General features: G+C 38.0%; 2 protein-coding genes across 2 annotated transcripts in view; one reads left to right on the plus strand and one right to left on the minus strand.

The window, feature by feature from the left end:
- The window catches only part of LOC126621695 (uncharacterized), a 55931-nt gene that overhangs the window by 25080 nt on the left and 13429 nt on the right, over positions 1–17422 (plus strand). The gene's annotated exons all lie outside the window — the stretch shown is intronic.
- Positions 11632–13168, minus strand: LOC126621709 (uncharacterized). Its single transcript, XM_050290274.1, has 3 exons — positions 13082–13168; positions 12249–12363; positions 11632–12176 (listed from the first exon to the last, which is right to left on the minus strand). Exons 1-3 carry the CDS (start codon positions 13139–13141, stop codon positions 11686–11688), a joined length of 666 nt encoding a protein of 221 aa, XP_050146231.1. The 5' UTR covers positions 13142–13168; the 3' UTR covers positions 11632–11685.

Here is a 17422-nt window from a genome sequence, read left to right on the forward strand (position 1 = left end):
CAAAGTCTTTAGGGGTGGAATTGCTCTAAGAATCCTTCCTATTTTTATTTATTTTTTGTTTCCAAAATCCCCTAATGTCATTTGTTGCCAAAATTATATGAACTTCCAAGTTTTTAGATTTTGATAGGGTGAGAAGCAAATAGGGGTACAACTCGAATGTGTTAGGCGAGTTGGATGGTCAACCCAACCTTGGATGGTCAACCCAACCTTAACCCAACTTTCATAATTTGAGTTCAGGTTGGGTTCGGGTTCATGCGAGTTCAGTCGAGTTCGGATTTCATTGTGTTCAGGTTTATTTGGTTGGGTTTGGGTTAGCCCAACTTTATTGAGTTTAATCTTATAACACCTTATTTTGGATGATTTTTCAAATTTTGAACCAAACAACGTTAATATTAGTTAAAATTGCATTCACATCATCATGCATGCAAAAGTTAAAACAAACAATTTGTACTATTTCTAATGTTTCAACCATGCAAAATAGAAATTAAATTAAAAGACATATACCAAAACTTCAACCAAAAGAAATGCAAAATTAACTCTATTATCTATATGAAAACTAACAATAAACATCAAGTATAGTCATTCCAAAACTTATACATAACTTATAGGGTAAATATTAGTTTACTACCCTTAAGTTTCTTGGTTTTAAACATTTGGTACATCAAGTTTTTTTTTGTCCCAGAGTCATACCTAAAGTGTTAATTTTGGGACAGTCTCATACATCTGTTAGTCAAACTGTTAACTCTGCCATTAACTGATGATGTGGCTCTTATGTGGACAATGACTGGATGTCACGTGTCATTAAGGGATCCACGTGGAAATTAAAAATTCAAAAAAATAATTATTTAAAGAAAAGTTAAAAAAAAGAAGGCAAAACCCATATCGTCTTCCCCAAATCCCCTCGTGCCCACCCTCCCACCCACAGCCATATCTTATTGTTGACCCGTGTCCCCCTCCCTAACCCAAACCTTCCTTCACCACCCTACTCTCGCGGTCCCAGGTGACGCAGAGGGTCAGGACTCCCTCTATCTCTCTCTCTCTCCCCGAACCTTCTTTTTCTTCTCCCAACACAGAAAGCCATGATCTCCCTTCCTCCTGCTTCACCGGCGCTGCTCCCCTCCCAGCTTTCTCTCGAACCCTCTAATCTAATCCAACGACCAACCCCTCTTTCTTTTCTCCCTCTCTGCTCGTCCCTTGTGCTCGCCACCAGCGCTGGCACCATCGGCCTGAGTTCGCACTCGATTTGTTCGAGCTTGCCCATCATATCGTACGATGGGCTCTTCCAAGCCGTCGAGATGCCAAAAGGGTCGAAGAGGACTCTGAATTGGTCCCCGTCTCTGTCTTGAGCGTTGGTGAATTGAACGGTGAGGCTGTCGAGGAAGAGGAAAGGTTTCTCGAGAGGGTTTCATGGCTTGAACGACGTTGTACGATCTGCGATTACATTTAGGGATTATTACAGATTATTGAGATTAGGAGATGAATTGATGTGGAAATTTTGAGATGATTAGGAAATTGGGATTAAGAAAATACAAATGATGGTTTTGGGGGAAGAAAAGGCAAGCTGCTAGAGTGGGCACACTGTAGATTAGGGTTTGGTGGGTTGGATGGGTGGAGTCGAAGATGGAGAGGGAAGATGGAGGGGGAAGGGTGGGTGGATGGGTGGAGTCGAAGATGAAGGGGGAAGGGTGGATGTATGATGAGTCGAAAAGGAGAGAAAGGTTTGGTGGGTTGGTGCGGGGAAGAAAATGGAGGGATAAGGGAGGAAGAAGATATCGTTGGAGAGAATGGAGGGATAAGAGAGGAAGAAGATGTCGGGGGAGGTAGAAAAGGACCAATTTTTTTTTTTTTTTGAATAATGGATGTATGAGACACGTGGCGCCCAGTCATTGTCCACATGAGTGCCACATCATCAGTTAACGAGAGATTTAACAGTTTGACTAACAGATGTATGAGACTGTCCCAAAATTAACACTTTAGGTATGACTATGGGACTAAAAAAACTTGATGTACCAAATGTTGAAAACCACGAAACATGAGGGTAGTAAACTGATATTTACCCTAACTTATATAATATGAAGTGGTATGGGTGATATGTACATGAGCGAATTCAAGCTCAAAATCAGGTTAGGTTTGGGTTGACATGGGTAGGCAAGATATCAGCCCAACCCAACCCAACAAATGATCAGTTTGAAGTCGAGTTGGGTTTTGGCCGATTTTTTCTTTATTCTAACCCACCTAATCAGATTTATAATCAAGTTGGGAATGGACAAATTCGGGTTGACTCAACTCAAGTTGCACCCCTAGATGCAAAACACTCGGGACACTAGGTTTCACTTTTCAAATGGCACTTTAGGAATAAGCCTTTTTGAAAAATGAAACGATTCAAATTGTTTTGTATTTTTATTTTTTTTAACAAACAATATTTCTACACTAAGGGAAAGGGGATAAGCTTAGTCTTATAATGGGCTTAGCACTACTTTGGTTCAAATTCGTATTTGGCAAAAATTGAATCTAAGACCTAACACTTACAAGGGAAGAGAAATACAACTAGACCGTAGTATTAAATGGCTGAAACGTTTCAATTATTGAAAACGAGTCAATAATATGCTTCTCTCAATGAATTTCAAGAAAATTGAAGGTCTCATAATGTGTTACGTATATAAGGAAAAATTCATTAATCTCAATAGGCCAGGGTGTATATGGTATCTTTTAGAGGTGGGCACGTGTTGGTTTGCGTCGGTTTTGGACCAAAACCGAAACCAAACCAACCTAGTTGGTTTGGCCAAAACTGCAAACCGAAACCAACCAAGTTGGGTCTAAAACCGATCAGGTCGGTTAACCGAATGTGGCGGGTTGGTTTGGATTGGTTTTTGGTTTGTATAAAGAATAAAATACATAATAAATTTCTCTTCCTAAAGCTACATAAGATAGCACCAATATGAGTGATTGTTAAAAGGAAAATATAAATGAAGCAGCCTAAGGATAGCACCAAAGCAACAACTGCTGCATTCTCCAAATGGTGCCCCTATTCTTCTCGAAAGGGACTCTTAAACTAATTAGGTTTTGTTTTCATGTGGTGGAAACACGGTAACTCGTAAATAACTAACTATTTATATTACTACACATATTAATTATGATTAAAAAATAAAATTAAATATATGTAGATCGGTTCGGTTAACCGCACCCTAAGAATTTTGGGAATCGATTGCCAAACTGATTAAGGACAGTGTGGTTTGGTTTAACCATTGAAAATTAAAATAAAAAAAAATCAAACCAAACCAAACCATTCGGTGCAGTTCGAGCGGTTCAATTTTTTCTTTTCTTTTTGTAATTATTATTATTATTATTTTATTTATGGGTAAATTACATAGTAACCTCTCAAGTTTGAAGTCTATTACAACTCCATACAACATCTTTAAAACATTTCACTTTCATACCTCAAGTACTATTTTATTTCAATATAATACATCTGTTAGATTTTCCATCCATTAATCTGTTAAATGCTGACGTGGCTGCCACATTTGTGCCACGTGGCTGCCAAATATGTGCCATGTGGCAAAAAAAATAATTTTTTAAAAACCTAAATCTTCTAAATAAATTATAAAAAAAAAAAACCAAAAACCAAAGCCCACTTCGTCTTCCATCCCTCCCTAAAAAAAAAAACCCAACCTGCAACCCAGAAGAAGAAGAGAGAGAGAGAGAGAAAAAAAGAAAAAAAACTCATCTTCATTTTCCCCGACCCCTCTTCCTTGCAACCCACCCCTTTCTTCCCTGTTCCTATCTTTCCCAAACCCATCGCACCCATCCTTCACGTCTTCCTCCGCACCAACCCTCGCACCCACCACACACCCACCCTCTTCCCTTCTCTACACACCCCACTCCTTAAATCCATACCCATTGGGGAAGATGGGATTTGGGTTGCAGGGAAAGGGAGATGGGTTTTTTTATTTTTTTTATTTTTTATTTCTTATTTTTTTATAATTATTTTTCTTTCTTTCTTTCTTTTTTGGGTTACAGGTAGTGTGGAGGGGGGCTTGAGTGAGGTGGGTCGTGGGGTTGGGGGGCGCTATGGTGAGGTTAGTCGCATAGGGGGGTTGGGGGGAGGGATAATTGTTGGGGGTGGGATGGGGGATCTGGGGAAGGGATAATCATTTTTTTGGGGAGGGGGGGTGATGGGATCTGGCTTTGGGGTTTTTTTTTTTTTTTTTTGGGGTTGAAGATTAAATTTTTTTTTAAATTTTTAATTTTTAAAATATTTTTTTGCCACGTGGCACAAATGTAGCAGTCACGTCAGCATTTAACGGATTAATGGATGGAAAATCTAACAGATGTATTATATTGAAATAAAATAGTACTTGAGGTATGAAAGTGAAATATTTTGTATGAAATTGTAATAGACCTCAAACCTGAGGGATTACTATGTAATTTACCCTTTATTTATTTAAATGCTCAGCCATATTATCTTAAATTAAAACCTATTTCGATTGAACTTAATTATACACTTTAATTTTGTCATATTAAACACAAATTTAAAACTGCTTCCGATATCTTTTTTCTAAAACTACACCCTATTTTAGTTTTTTTTTTCTTTTTTCGTACATTGATATTTTTTTTACACCAAGGGAAATGAGAGTTCAGCTAAGTCACACAATGGACAAACTAATTTGGTATCGATTTCGCCATCCACGAGATTCGAACTTAAGATCTCACACTTCTAAGTGAAGAGGAATACCACCAGACCGTAGTACTGAGTAGCACACCCCAATTTAGTTAAGAGTTAGATAAATAGACAAAGTTAATGAAAATTGATCCAAAATTTAATACAACCAACCCCAATACATGGAAGATGAATTAAACCTTGATCCAAAAGCAAAAAGTGAAAGCAAAGTGCTAATTCAAATAATAACATGTTTGATCCAGATTCTATATATCTAGTACGAAAGCATCATCCCCGAAATAGCATTGGATTGGCCAAATAAAGGGCAATAGCCTTATGTATGAGTGTGATTGAATGCTTCTGTAATTGAATCCAAGAGAGGAATAGAGAGCAACGTACTCTCCATTTTCCGAAGTGTTACTGGGACTAAGTTGTTTAGTCTGGAAACATCTGAGTTATAGTGGTCTTTTTCTAGAAGGCTACAAGCTACTAGAATGTGTGGCCATTATGCAAAAGTCCAAGTCGGTGGCAGTGCATGATCAATGCACTAGCTAGAAAGTTCTATCAATTCCTAGATCAACAAACATACCTATAAATATGTGTGTTTGATGTGTTAAGCAAGACAGAAGCAACAAGAAGCTAGAAGCGAGTGACAATCAAAGTGAGGAGCGTTGAGTGTTTTAGAATGTCTTTAAAAAGAGTGAGGGAGTGTCATAACTTTTAAAATTGTGTTTTTGAGAGTTTGCATGTTGCAATATTTTGTGAGTGTAATACAACAAATTTGTTTGCTTGTTTGTCACTTAACACTTAAAAATGAGAGTTGTGTACTCTAATTTTCTCATAAATTGGTATCAAAGCGGTACGATCAGAGACCAGCTCTGTTGAAGCTTCCAAGAATCATAAAAAGTTCGGTACTTCACAAGATTGCTGACTAATCTTGTTTGGCATATCGAAATTCTGTTGGCACAATGGATAATCTTCAAGTGGTTGGAGGAATCAAGAAGCTTAACAACAAAAATTACAATACGTGGGCGACATGCATGGAGTCTTATCTACATGGATAAGACCTTTGGGAGGTCCTCGACGGTAATGAAGTTTGTTGATGCACAAAACCGGAGGGGTCTTGAAACAACATAAATCTGACCGTGAATTTGCAAGAAAGTAAAGAACACAAAGATGTATCGTGGTTCACCCAATGTTTGGGCTACGTCCACACTGATGTTGATATTGTTTCACTCTGAATGGTGAATATACAAGAAGGTTAGAGGCAGTGTGCTCTCTAGCCTATTTTCTGTGTTTGCCCTATCTGAGATGTTTTCTCTCTTCCCATGGCCTAAACCTTGACCTTCTCTAAGGAAGAGAGTGATGAGTCATTTTATAGAATAAGGGCTCCTCACTTATTACATATTTGCCCCTTCATTTATTACATAATTACATTTGAGTCCCCCAAATATTTATACGAGGTCTAAATACGGAGGTCCTAAATATGGTACAAACAGTAGTCCCCCAAGTCTTCAGTCAAGATAGTCTTTTGGCTGGAGACTTGAAATTCAGTCCATGTGCGGGCCGAAGTAACTAGATGTCGTCTAGAACTGATACTCGATATGAGGCGGTGCTCAATGTGAAATGATGCTCAACTAGAAGTAGCAAATGTTGCGAGGTTGCTCTGCTTGTGGCTTATGTTGCCTTGGTTGGCTCGGCTTGTGGCGTTGAAGGTGAGGGAGTCCTTTTTATAGAATAAGGGCTCACTCCTCAATACATAAATGATGAGCTAGAGTTGATGCTTGCGGCGAGGCGGTTGCTCAACAGGCGGCGATGCTCTCTAATGATGGTGAGGGAGTCCCTTTTATAGAATAATGGCTCACTCCTCAATACATAAGTGATGGGTTAGGAGTGATGCTCGCGGCGAGACGGTTACTCAATTGGCGGTGATACTCTCTAATGAAGGTGAGGGAGTCCCTTTTATAGAATAATTGTTCGCACCTCAATACATAAGTGATGGGCTAAGAGTCTCTCTCTAATGAAGGTGAGGGAGTCATTTTTATAAAATAAGGGTTCATTCCTCAATACATGAATAATGGGTGCTCTCTAATGAAAGTGAGGGAATCCCTTTTATAGAATAAGGGTTCGCTCCTCAATACATAAATATTGGGCTAAGTCCCCCAAGTATTTTTCATGAGGCCCAGTTGCGGAAGCCCCAATATATGGTACATAATGTAGTCCCCCAAGTCTTCAGTCAATAGAGTTTGTTAGCTGGAGACTTCAAATTCAATCCATGTATGAGCCGAAGTGGCTGTTGTTCAGAGGTGGTCTTTGTATACCATGCATTGAAGCTTTGTAGGTGAAGCTTTAAAAGTGAAGTTTTATAGGTGAGGCTTTGAAAGTGAAGCTTTGAAGCTGGAGCTTTTGTAAATGAAGCTTTCACTGGAGTTATGTAAATGAAGCTTTCGAAGCTGATTGACATGAGTGATGCTTATGGATGTTGACATGAGTGATGCTCATGAATGTTTATGTATGATTGACATGAATGTTTATGTATGATTGACATGAGTGATGCTTATGAATGTTTATGTATGATTAGCATGAGTGATGCTCATGTATGATGGTGATTGTCATGAGTGATGCTTATGTATGATTTTTTGGAGGACGGGTTGTACTTTTGATCACCTGGTTGGTGATAATAACGGCAGGCTGCTGAATAATTTTGGAGTACTGGATGTACTTTTGATCACTTAGTTGGTGATAATTACAGCAGGCTGCCGAATAATTTTGGAGTACTGGATGTACTTTTGATCACTTAGTTTGTGATAATTGCAGCGGGCTGCCGAATAATTTTGGAGTACTGGACATACTTTTGATCACCTAGTTGATGATAATAGAGGGTGAACCTTAAGTGGAGGGATGGAGGTTGGAGTTTGAAGCCATAAGGCCTGACTATTTTGGGCTTGTCGACATTTTGCCTTTTTTTTTTTTGGCATGCTACCTTCTTATTTTATTTATGATTACCCTCTGGTGAGGTTATACAGACGTCTCCAAAATATAAGAAAATTAAATACATCATTAAAAAAAAACTGCTGGGACTTGGCAACAATGAGATTTCTCCCTTCACATCAACCTCAGCGGTCCAGCCGTTGGAGGAAACCTTCATGTGGAGGCAGGTTTGGTCAATAGGCATGGTCTCTCATACTTTAATAGTACAATCCTAGGAGCCTATATATGACATGGATTAATAATAGAATGATGGCAAATGATAGACGGAATAAAAACTTATCTTTTCAGACAATGGAGTGGGTGGGCAGCCATGCTTTCCACAGCCTTGCTTTCTACAGCCTTGCTTTCTACTTCTTGTCTCGGTTTTTCTCCATCTCCAGACATCATTTTTCTGTTTCTATTCTTTTCCTCCCTTTGTTTTTTTCTGCACCTCCAGACATCTTTTTCCTTTCTATATTCCTTTTCTTCCTTTTTTTTTTTTTTTTTTTTGCATTGCAGGTTTACAGCATGGGTGAGCAGCGCAAACCCTAGCAAAAGGTCAGTATACTTATCCAAGTGTTTTTCTCATTCCTCTTTTTCCTTTTCCGCTTGTTCGTTGTAAAGGTCAGTATACTCCAGCTGTAAAAGGTCAGTATAGCCTTTTTCGACTTGGAGACAATGGTGCCAACCCGACCCGAACAGGGCTTCACCATCTTGGAATTTGGGTCGATTCTCGTTTACCCGAGGAAGTTGGTGGAGCTCGAGAGCTACTCCACTCTGATTCGACCCGCCGACCTCTCCGCCATCAATTGCACCACTTGCCTCTCCCCCACCATGCTCTTCCTGTTCCGGGATTGGTAATCCTGGTTTGAAATTCGTCTTCCTCCTTGGACTCGGAGACCGAACCTCAAAAGCTGGAAGAAGACCCACTCGATGCAGAAGAGCAAGGCCTGAGCTTGAAGGATTTCTTCGAGCAAGCCAAGGATTTCATCAGCTCTGACGGTGGACTACCTCACTGGTTCTCTCATTTGGACGGTGGGATTTATGGCAGCGGCCTCTTCGGGGTTGGTGGAGAAGGCTCTAAATCGGAACGTCGTCGTCCAGCACGAGGTCGATAACGAGAGGATTCGACGTGGGGCTGAAGGACCGAATAGTGGATAACGATAGCGATGACGTGGATGATGATGGTGATGATAACGACGATGAGTGATGATTCAAGAGCAGCGCGCAGCAACTGTCGTACTGGATTGCCGCCATCTAAAGTTTGGTTTTTTTTTTGTTATTTCAGTTTAAACATTTCTCGGTACAAGCAGTTGAGACGGTGGAGTGTGGCATTGAACATTTCACCTCGGGGTCAGCGTTTTGGTTGAAAGATCTACAGAGAGATCTGAGCTTGTCCCAGTGGTAGCAACATAAGAAGATTCCACTGAGGCTGAACATGATGATCAGGAAAAGAGTCGTGCCAAGAGGGAAGCCCAAGGACGGTCGAGATGCATCTACATGGGGTGGTGAAAAGTTCTAGCTCTCAATCACTTGAATCCGATGATAACAACGACGATGGCGACTGTGAAGGTGGTGGCGATGGTCATCTTCCCTCACTCATGTGTTGGGGAGGACTCAGAGGAGCCAGCGTTGTTGTTAGGTCAAGGAATTGGGCTTTTGGTTTTGATTTTGGTTTTTGGGCTTATGCAGATTCACGGTGGAAAGTGATGAGGTCTCAAGGTGGTGAGATGAAAAAATGAAAGAGAACCGACATAGCTTTTCGTGTCGTTTCCCACAGACAGCGCCAAATGTTGATGCACAAAACCGGAGGGGTCTTGGAACAACATAAATCCGACCGTGAATCTGCAAGAAAGTAAAGAACACAAAGATGTATCGTGGTTCACCCCAATGTTTGGGCTACGTCCACACTGATGTTGATATTGTTTCACTCTGAATGGGGAATATATAAGAAGGCTAGAGGCAGTGTGCTCTCTAACCTATTTTCTGTGTTTGCCCTCTCTGAGATGTTTTCTCTCTTCCTATGGCTTAAACCTTGACATCCTCTAATGAGGAGAGTGATGAGTCCTTTTATAGAATAAGGGCTCCCCACTTATTACATATTTGCCCCTTCATTTATTACATAATTACATTTGAGTCCCCCGAGTATTTATACGAGGTCTAAATACGGAGGCCCTAAATATGGTACAAACAAAGTTACTCAGACACCAATGACACTTTACGTAAGTAGAAGATCAAAGCAGGAAAAACAATGTTTGCCCTGAAGACCACAATTGAAGAAGAATTGTTGGAGCACATACGAAAAGCACCGAAAGAAACATGGAAATCCTTCGCCACACTCTTTTTAAAAAGGAACGATACAAGGCTATAGCTTCTCAAGAATGAGCTATTATCGGTGTCACAAAGGGGCATAACGATTGCTCAATATTTCCACAAGGTAAAGTCCATGGACCATGAAATTTATGAATTAGACTCAACTGCTGCAATTATAGAATCCAGGATAAAATGAATAATTAACCATTGTTTGATCCCAAAAATTGAGGCTTCATTGCAGCTGTACAAGGATGGCCAACTCAATCATCACTTATTGAGTTTGAAAATTTATTTGCCGATCACAACTCATTCTAAAGAAGGTATAGCCTTGTATCGCTCCTTTTTGAAAAGAGTGTGGCAAAGGATTTCCATGTTTTTTTCGGTGTTGTGGTTTATCTTATATGCTCTAACAATTCTTCTTCAATTGTGGTCTTCAGGGCAAACATTGTTTTTCCTGCTTTGATCTTTCACTTATGTAAAGTGTCATTGGTGTCTTTTACCGACTGAGTAACTTCATTATCGCCGACGACCTCCCAAAGATCTTGTCCTTGTAGATAAGATTTCATGCACATCGTCCGCGTAGTGTAATGTTTGTTGTTAAGCTTTTTGATTCCTCCAACCACTTGAAGATTATCCATTGTGCCAGCAGAATTTCGATATGCCAAACAAGATTATTCGGCAATCTTGCGAATTACTAAACTTCCCAAGATTCTGGAAAGCTTCAACATAGGTGGTCTCCAATCATACTACTCTGATACCATTTGATGAGAAAAGTAGAGTACAGAACTCTAATATGTTGGAGAGACAAAACAAGTAAAAAAATTATTTGTATTACGCTCACAAAATATTACATCACGTAAACTCTCAAAAAAACAATTTTAAAAGGTATGACACTCTCTCACTTTCTAGGAACAAACTCTAAAATACTCACACTTCTCACTTTGATTGTCACTCAATTCTAGCTTCTTGCTTGCTTTACACAACAACATACACATTTATAGGCATGTTTGTAGACATAAGCATTGCTAGAACTTTCTAGCTAGTGCATTGGTCATGCACCGCTACCGACTTGGGCTTTTGCATAATGGCCACACATTTTAGTAGCTTCTAGTCTTTCTGGAAAAGACTACTATAACTTAGATGTTTCTAGACTAATCGACATTGTTGTGCATGAATTCTAGAATTCTTTAGTTTAGATTTGTGTAGAACTTTTAAAGGGCTAGGGTTGGTTTCTTTAACGATCTTTTCGTCACACATGCGATTGTTTGAAGAGTTCATTGAGACAACTCAAATCGGAAGTAAACTAGTGTGTGGAAACCAATGTGGATCCGAGTACGTTGATTTAGAAACCAGTGCGTAGAATATTGATTTGAACAATTAAAAGTTATCTCAATGCAATTGCAATCAGTACCCTACTTTGCCTTCTTCGCAAGACCGATTCATGCAACCTAACAATACAACCCATCCAAATGTTAAACAAAAAAATACATGTTATCCTATGCTGGACAGACCCATGATTCTCTATATACAACAAAATATAACATATCCAAGCTTGTATCCATAATTCAAACGTACTAATGGTTAAACCAGCAATATATAAACAAAATACACATCTACAAGGGTTGCTTGATGACAACTAACCAGTATTCTCACTTTGGCAATCCTCATGCATCATAGCACTAGAAACACTGCACATTCTTGTCATTTTAACCTTCGAAACGCGTTGAAATATGAGCATGTGAGCTTCAACACCCTTGCTGTTGAGTTGAAGTACTTTCTAGAGCACCCACTCCAAATGAACTAATGTTGATGCCTACATGTGCCAACATGGCTTTCAATTGCTTAACCATTTGCACCTTTGCTAACCTCAAATTCTCCTCTTGTTTGGCCCTAAGCCTTTGTATGCTTTCTTTTTGCTTTCTTTTCATCTTTTCCGCTTTCTCATTTGCCTCATGCATCATATGAGTCATTTTTTCTTCTGCAGCAACAGTGGCTTGTTTCTGTGCTTCATAAGCTTCCCGAAGATACTTCACTTTCTTAGAAATACCTCGCTGTTGAGTAACAATTCCTGGTACATTTGCCCAACCAACTCCAAGGCCAAAACCTTGCACTTGATTTCGCTTCTCTGACCTCAACACTTCTGCATAAATCCTATTGCAAACCTCAGTTGTTACCTCTTCACCACGCTCACGAACCTCCACTTCCAAATTTTCAAACACCAAATGTTTGAAAAAGCCTTAATCATTCGTAAATGCATAAAATTTCATTAAAGGTTATTGGAAATAAATTTGGTCAAGTGAAAATGTACAAATTACTATCATTCTGGCAGATTCATCATCAACTGAGAGTTGCTTAGGTCCTCTTATGTGTGTCATTTTGAAAAAAGTCACACGATCAAGTTCACTTCCATCATGTTCTTCAGCCTAAGACACAAAAAAAGATCCCAAAAACAACCACAATCATTAAACAATCACAGTTACAATGACTAAAAATATTGTGCACTATATATAAACATAAACATCAATGAGGGTAATAAACCGCCGGGCCTGAAAAATTGGAAGAAAAAAATACTTTAGTTTATGTCAAATGTATACCATATATAGTTTTTGACACATTTGGATGTTTGTATTGATCTCGTACATTAAATATCCATGCATGTGAATCCAGTTATCATTGACAAGACTGGGACATGATGACTACTTAAAGTTTTCATTTTTTGTTTCATTTTGTTCAAGCATTAACTTGAATAATTGCAGTCTTCTTTTTGCTCAACGTCTTCTTCTTGACAAGGCTACTCCATTACTCGGACATTATTACTTTTTGGATAATGCATTATCAATTTAAGGCAGGTCCAAGCACAATTAAGAAAGATCCTATTATCATCCCTAAACTAACATCTGATACAAAATGAGGAACAAATCACAAAAACTAAGTCAAGTTTTAACCATGTACTTATAACAGGAATGAAAACAAGACTAAGGTTGTGAGTTAATCATGAGATATGTTCACTATCTGTAGCACTATTCCTGTAACTTTATGTTAATCTTTAACAAATCATAAGATATAATGACTATCTTCAGTGCTATGTAAAACAAGTATTCATGGCAACATCAAATTATAATATTATAAGAATCCACTCACATAATCATTCCGTATTTGAGCAAAAGTTGTTGTCCCAGTTGTGTGACTCGTCTTTAACATATTTCGATTCTTGGCATTTGTTGCACATCTTCGTTGGATCACAACAAATAAAGAACACCACAAAGGAAAATACTCATTTTATCGAACCTTATATTTCGTTTCAACTATGGTTTAATGAAGTATAGTAACTATAGTGTTGAAAAGTTTTACAAACCTTATTTTCAATTTTATCCCAATAAGCTACCAAGACTTGCCATTGTGTTTGGAATACCTTAGAATCATTGCAATGCTTCCTCTGCTCGGATTTCTCAAAGGGAACATAATACAACTTACGAAGTTTTGCCCTCCATGTCCTGAAACAATCATGCAATTTTGTTTCCACAATGGCCTTGACTTTCTCCTTCTTGCCAGTAGCTCTTGGATTTCTCCAGTCTATAGTGGCCTACATAAACAATAATGAAGTTGTGACACAAGATTGTAAGCATCCAACAAGTCAAATCCTACAAATTAGCATCAATACCTGGACCAACGACCACACTCGATCAAGTTTCAAAGATTCTATTTGGTGCCAATCAGGTGAATCAATTAGGATCATTCCACCATCATGAGCCAACATTGCTATGTAGCGGCCAAATCTGGCCACATTGTCACAAGAAGAAATAGCTTGACCGAATCTGTTAAAGTTCAGTTTTTTGCACCTCCCCCTGCCCCCACCGTATTTTGTTAACTCCCCTATTCCTCTTTCGAGTTGTGGGTGACAAAGAAGTTAAGCCACTTGATTGCGTATGTCGACTACATGTCTTATTGGGTTGGTTGGTTTCAAATGATTCATTTTCGGTGACTACACCAAATTGGGAGTGTGGTTGAGTTCCCATAGATGCCAAAAATGCATCATCATCAAGCATCATATTAGCCATCTACATTGTAAATTGCAAATGAAGTGTAATCAACAAGAACTATTTATTTACACCAACAAGAACTAGGCTAAATAGCCAAAATAGTCCCTGATGATTTGCCTAACTCATCACTTTGGTCCCTAACACTTCAAATCAATCAAAGTGGTCCCTGAGATTGTCCACCATCCATCGTTTTGATCATTCCGTTAAAAACTCCGTTAAGTGTCCCGAAGCTCTTGACCGGAAGTTTGGGCAATTTTCAAAGCTTCGTAACTCAATCGTTTCTTAACCAAATTCGACCCATAATATATCAAAATGAAGATAGGAAAGTGTAAAATAATATTATACCTATTTAGAAGCGCAATGGTTACCGACGATGGCCGGAAAATAGCCTCAAAGTTGAATGGTCCGAAAGAAAACTGGAAAACTCGCCGGAAACTGGGTAAACTTTAAACGTTCATAACTTCTTCAATACTAAACGAAATCAAGTGATTCAAAAACAAAAATCATACTTCTCAACGAGATGAAGAGAATGGTATCTTTTTCGATGGCTAACTCATAGTGGTTTGGCCTGCAAACGGCTTGAAAATGGCCGTGGACAGCCAATTTTGAGCCTTTTTCCAGCCAAACCATGGCAATTTAACCATTGAAAAAGATACCATTCTCTTCGTCTCGTTGAGAAGTATGATTTTTGTTTTTGAATCACTTGATTTCATTTAATATTGAAGAAGTTATGAACGTTTAAAGTTTACCTAGTTTCCGGCGAGTTTTCCAGTTTTTTCTCGGACCAGCCAACTTTGAGGCTATTTTCCGGCCATCTCCGGTAATCATTGGGTTTCTAAATAGGTGTAATCTTATTTTTAAACTTTCCTATCTTCATTTTGATATATTATGGGTCGAATTTGGTTAAGAAACAATTGAGTTACGAAGCTTTGAAAATTGCCCAAACTTCCGGCCAAGAGCTCTGGGACACTTAACAGAGTTTTTAATGGAAAGACCAAAATGATGGATGGTGGACAATCTCAGGGACCACTTTGATTGATTTGAAATGTTAGGAACCAAAGGGATAAGTTATGCAAATCTCAGGGACCATTTTGGCTATTTACCCCAATAACTATTTCTTTACACCAATGAATATACAGGTAACATTAATAAGTTCTGTAACGATTCAAATTATCTACATTTTATAATCATGCATAAATTATCCTTAAATAAAAGGGACAAAATCTTTTCATTAAGACATTCAATTATTGATAGAAGAAAAAAGATGAACACACTATATGATGCCACCATTTAATGTAACCATCATGTGACTTTTGAGTTGACTGATCTTTGTCGAGGTGATCATCAAAGAAAGACCTAAGATTGACGGCTAGATCACAATGTGTAGTGTCTTAGAAGAGTTATAGTTTATATTGTGCATTCATTCAATGAACCACAACATCAAATACCGAAAAAGCCATGAATATGAGTACAATGGAATCTGAACACTAAATAGTCACATAGAGCATATCTGGTTTGATCATAGTGGTGTAAAGCAATCATACTTATGCACCATGGTGGAGGTTTGATCCCCATCGATTTCTCTCTCCCTTACTAATTAGTTATTTAACTCGCTAACATTATTGATGGTTAAAAATATAAAAAAATTAAAAAAAAAGAACAAAAGCAGGGTCACGTAGTAATAGGAGTATGATCGATATGATTAGGAGTATGATCGATCGAAGGATGATGGATGAACTCGCACACTCTATTCTATATGTTCCTTAGGAGGGATACTTATCTGAAAGACAACTGGGATGGTACTGGTAGGGAAATCCCTCATAATTTCAATGAGACCTGCAATCCCAAAGACTTGCACCCATCCTAGATTCTTAATCCCAAACCCACTGTCCTCTGAAACCCACTATCCTCAAACCATAAACCATATTCGACAAAATAAACATCCAATTTGACCTTAAACATTAAAGAACAGAAACCCATTGAAAAAATGAAATTCAGAAACCTTGCCTGTATCTTGGGCCTTTTGTGTCTCGGTGTGTGTAGCCAGAGGATAGAGGAGCACCTTTGAACTGGACAGAGGAGCAGCCTTGAGGTGGATGAACTCCACGGAGGAGTGGGTTCGAACTGGACGGAGGAGCGGGGAGGAGTGCTGTTAGAATTTTTGGAGAGTGAGGGTGAGACGGACTGAGAAAGGGTGGAATGGAAGCTTTCCAGTTTCTAACCATTTAATATAGCTACTATTTTTTAATTAATATTTTAAGAGTGAGTGGGCACAATTTTGTAATGAGGTGGGGTTAAATCAGATTGTGGCAAACCAAGTTTTTGAATTTGGTGGTGGGAACTTAATATAATAGAGGGAGAAGTCCAATTTTAAAAAATAGAGGGAGAATCCAATTTGGAGAAGGGGAAACTTAATATAAGTTCAATTTTATAAGTCATTATTAGTTATAGTCCAATTTAATTTGTTTTATTTTTCAGGTGAGGTCCAGTGATTAATTATCCATATAAGTTTATTTGTATTAACTTGCCAAATTTACCCGTAAATTGATTAATTAAGTAATTGCTGTTTATTTTTTCATTTGTGATTAATGTTAATCTTATCCTTAATTATAGGATTAGGGATTTAAATCTCTATTTTTTTTCTCATTACCCAAACCGTTCATTTTCTTTTCTTGTTTCAGTTCTCTTATCTTGTTTCTCCCTCACAATATCTTTATCTTCCTGTGTTATTTTGCATTACTCAATCTTGTGTTTTGGGTTCTTCCTCTTTTTTTTTTTTTTGGTTTCTTTCTCCTTTCCATTATTATTTTTATTATTTTTGAAGTTGTATCAAAGATTAATTGTGTTTATCTACCAATACCATAGGGTTTTTTTTGTTTATATATATATATATATATATATATATATATATATTATAACACTCTACCTATATTAGAGATTAATTGCATATGTATCATTTGTTTTCTTGTTTGTAAATTAACCACAGGCATCAGAAATTTATTGCATTGCCTACATGCATCACATATTAGTTGCATTCTCTATCATATATATAGTTTAATTAGACAGTATTTACATATTCATGTCCAACAGATGATTGGATACATTGATAGACAAGATGGAGACAATCATGCTCATCAGGCATCATCTGTCCAATAGATCATTTTGTGATCATATTCATTTGCCTTATTAAGCTCCCTGATTTTATGTAAATATTGATTTATAGAATTTGTCCTTATGCAAATTGTCAAAGCTTGTAAACCCTCTGTAAAACTGTATAAATACAATATATCGAGATGAATGAAGATCATTCAAAAAATTCTACCAAAAACTTGTGCGTGGTCTTCATGTTATTTCCCTGCAGTGTTTAATCTTTCATACATGACCAAGCTACATAGTAGATATAAGTTCTTGATCATTACAAGTCTAATAATTGTTCACAATT

Source organism: Malus sylvestris, chromosome 5 (genome assembly GCF_916048215.2).
Source record: "Malus sylvestris chromosome 5, drMalSylv7.2, whole genome shotgun sequence".
Classification (NCBI taxonomy): Eukaryota; Viridiplantae; Streptophyta; class Magnoliopsida; order Rosales; family Rosaceae; genus Malus; species Malus sylvestris.

Coding starts and splice junctions, on each gene's coding strand:
- LOC126621709 (XM_050290274.1), bottom strand. CDS start 13,141: ATGTTAAAGACGAGTCACACAACTGGGACAACAACTTTTGCTCAAATA. Junction 12,364..13,081: donor CTCAAATACGGAATGATTAT/GTGAGTGGATTC, acceptor TTTGTGTCTTAG/GCTGAAGAACATGATGGAAG. Junction 12,177..12,248: donor TGCCAGAATGATAGTAATTT/GTACATTTTCAC, acceptor CGAATGATTAAG/GCTTTTTCAAACATTTGGTG.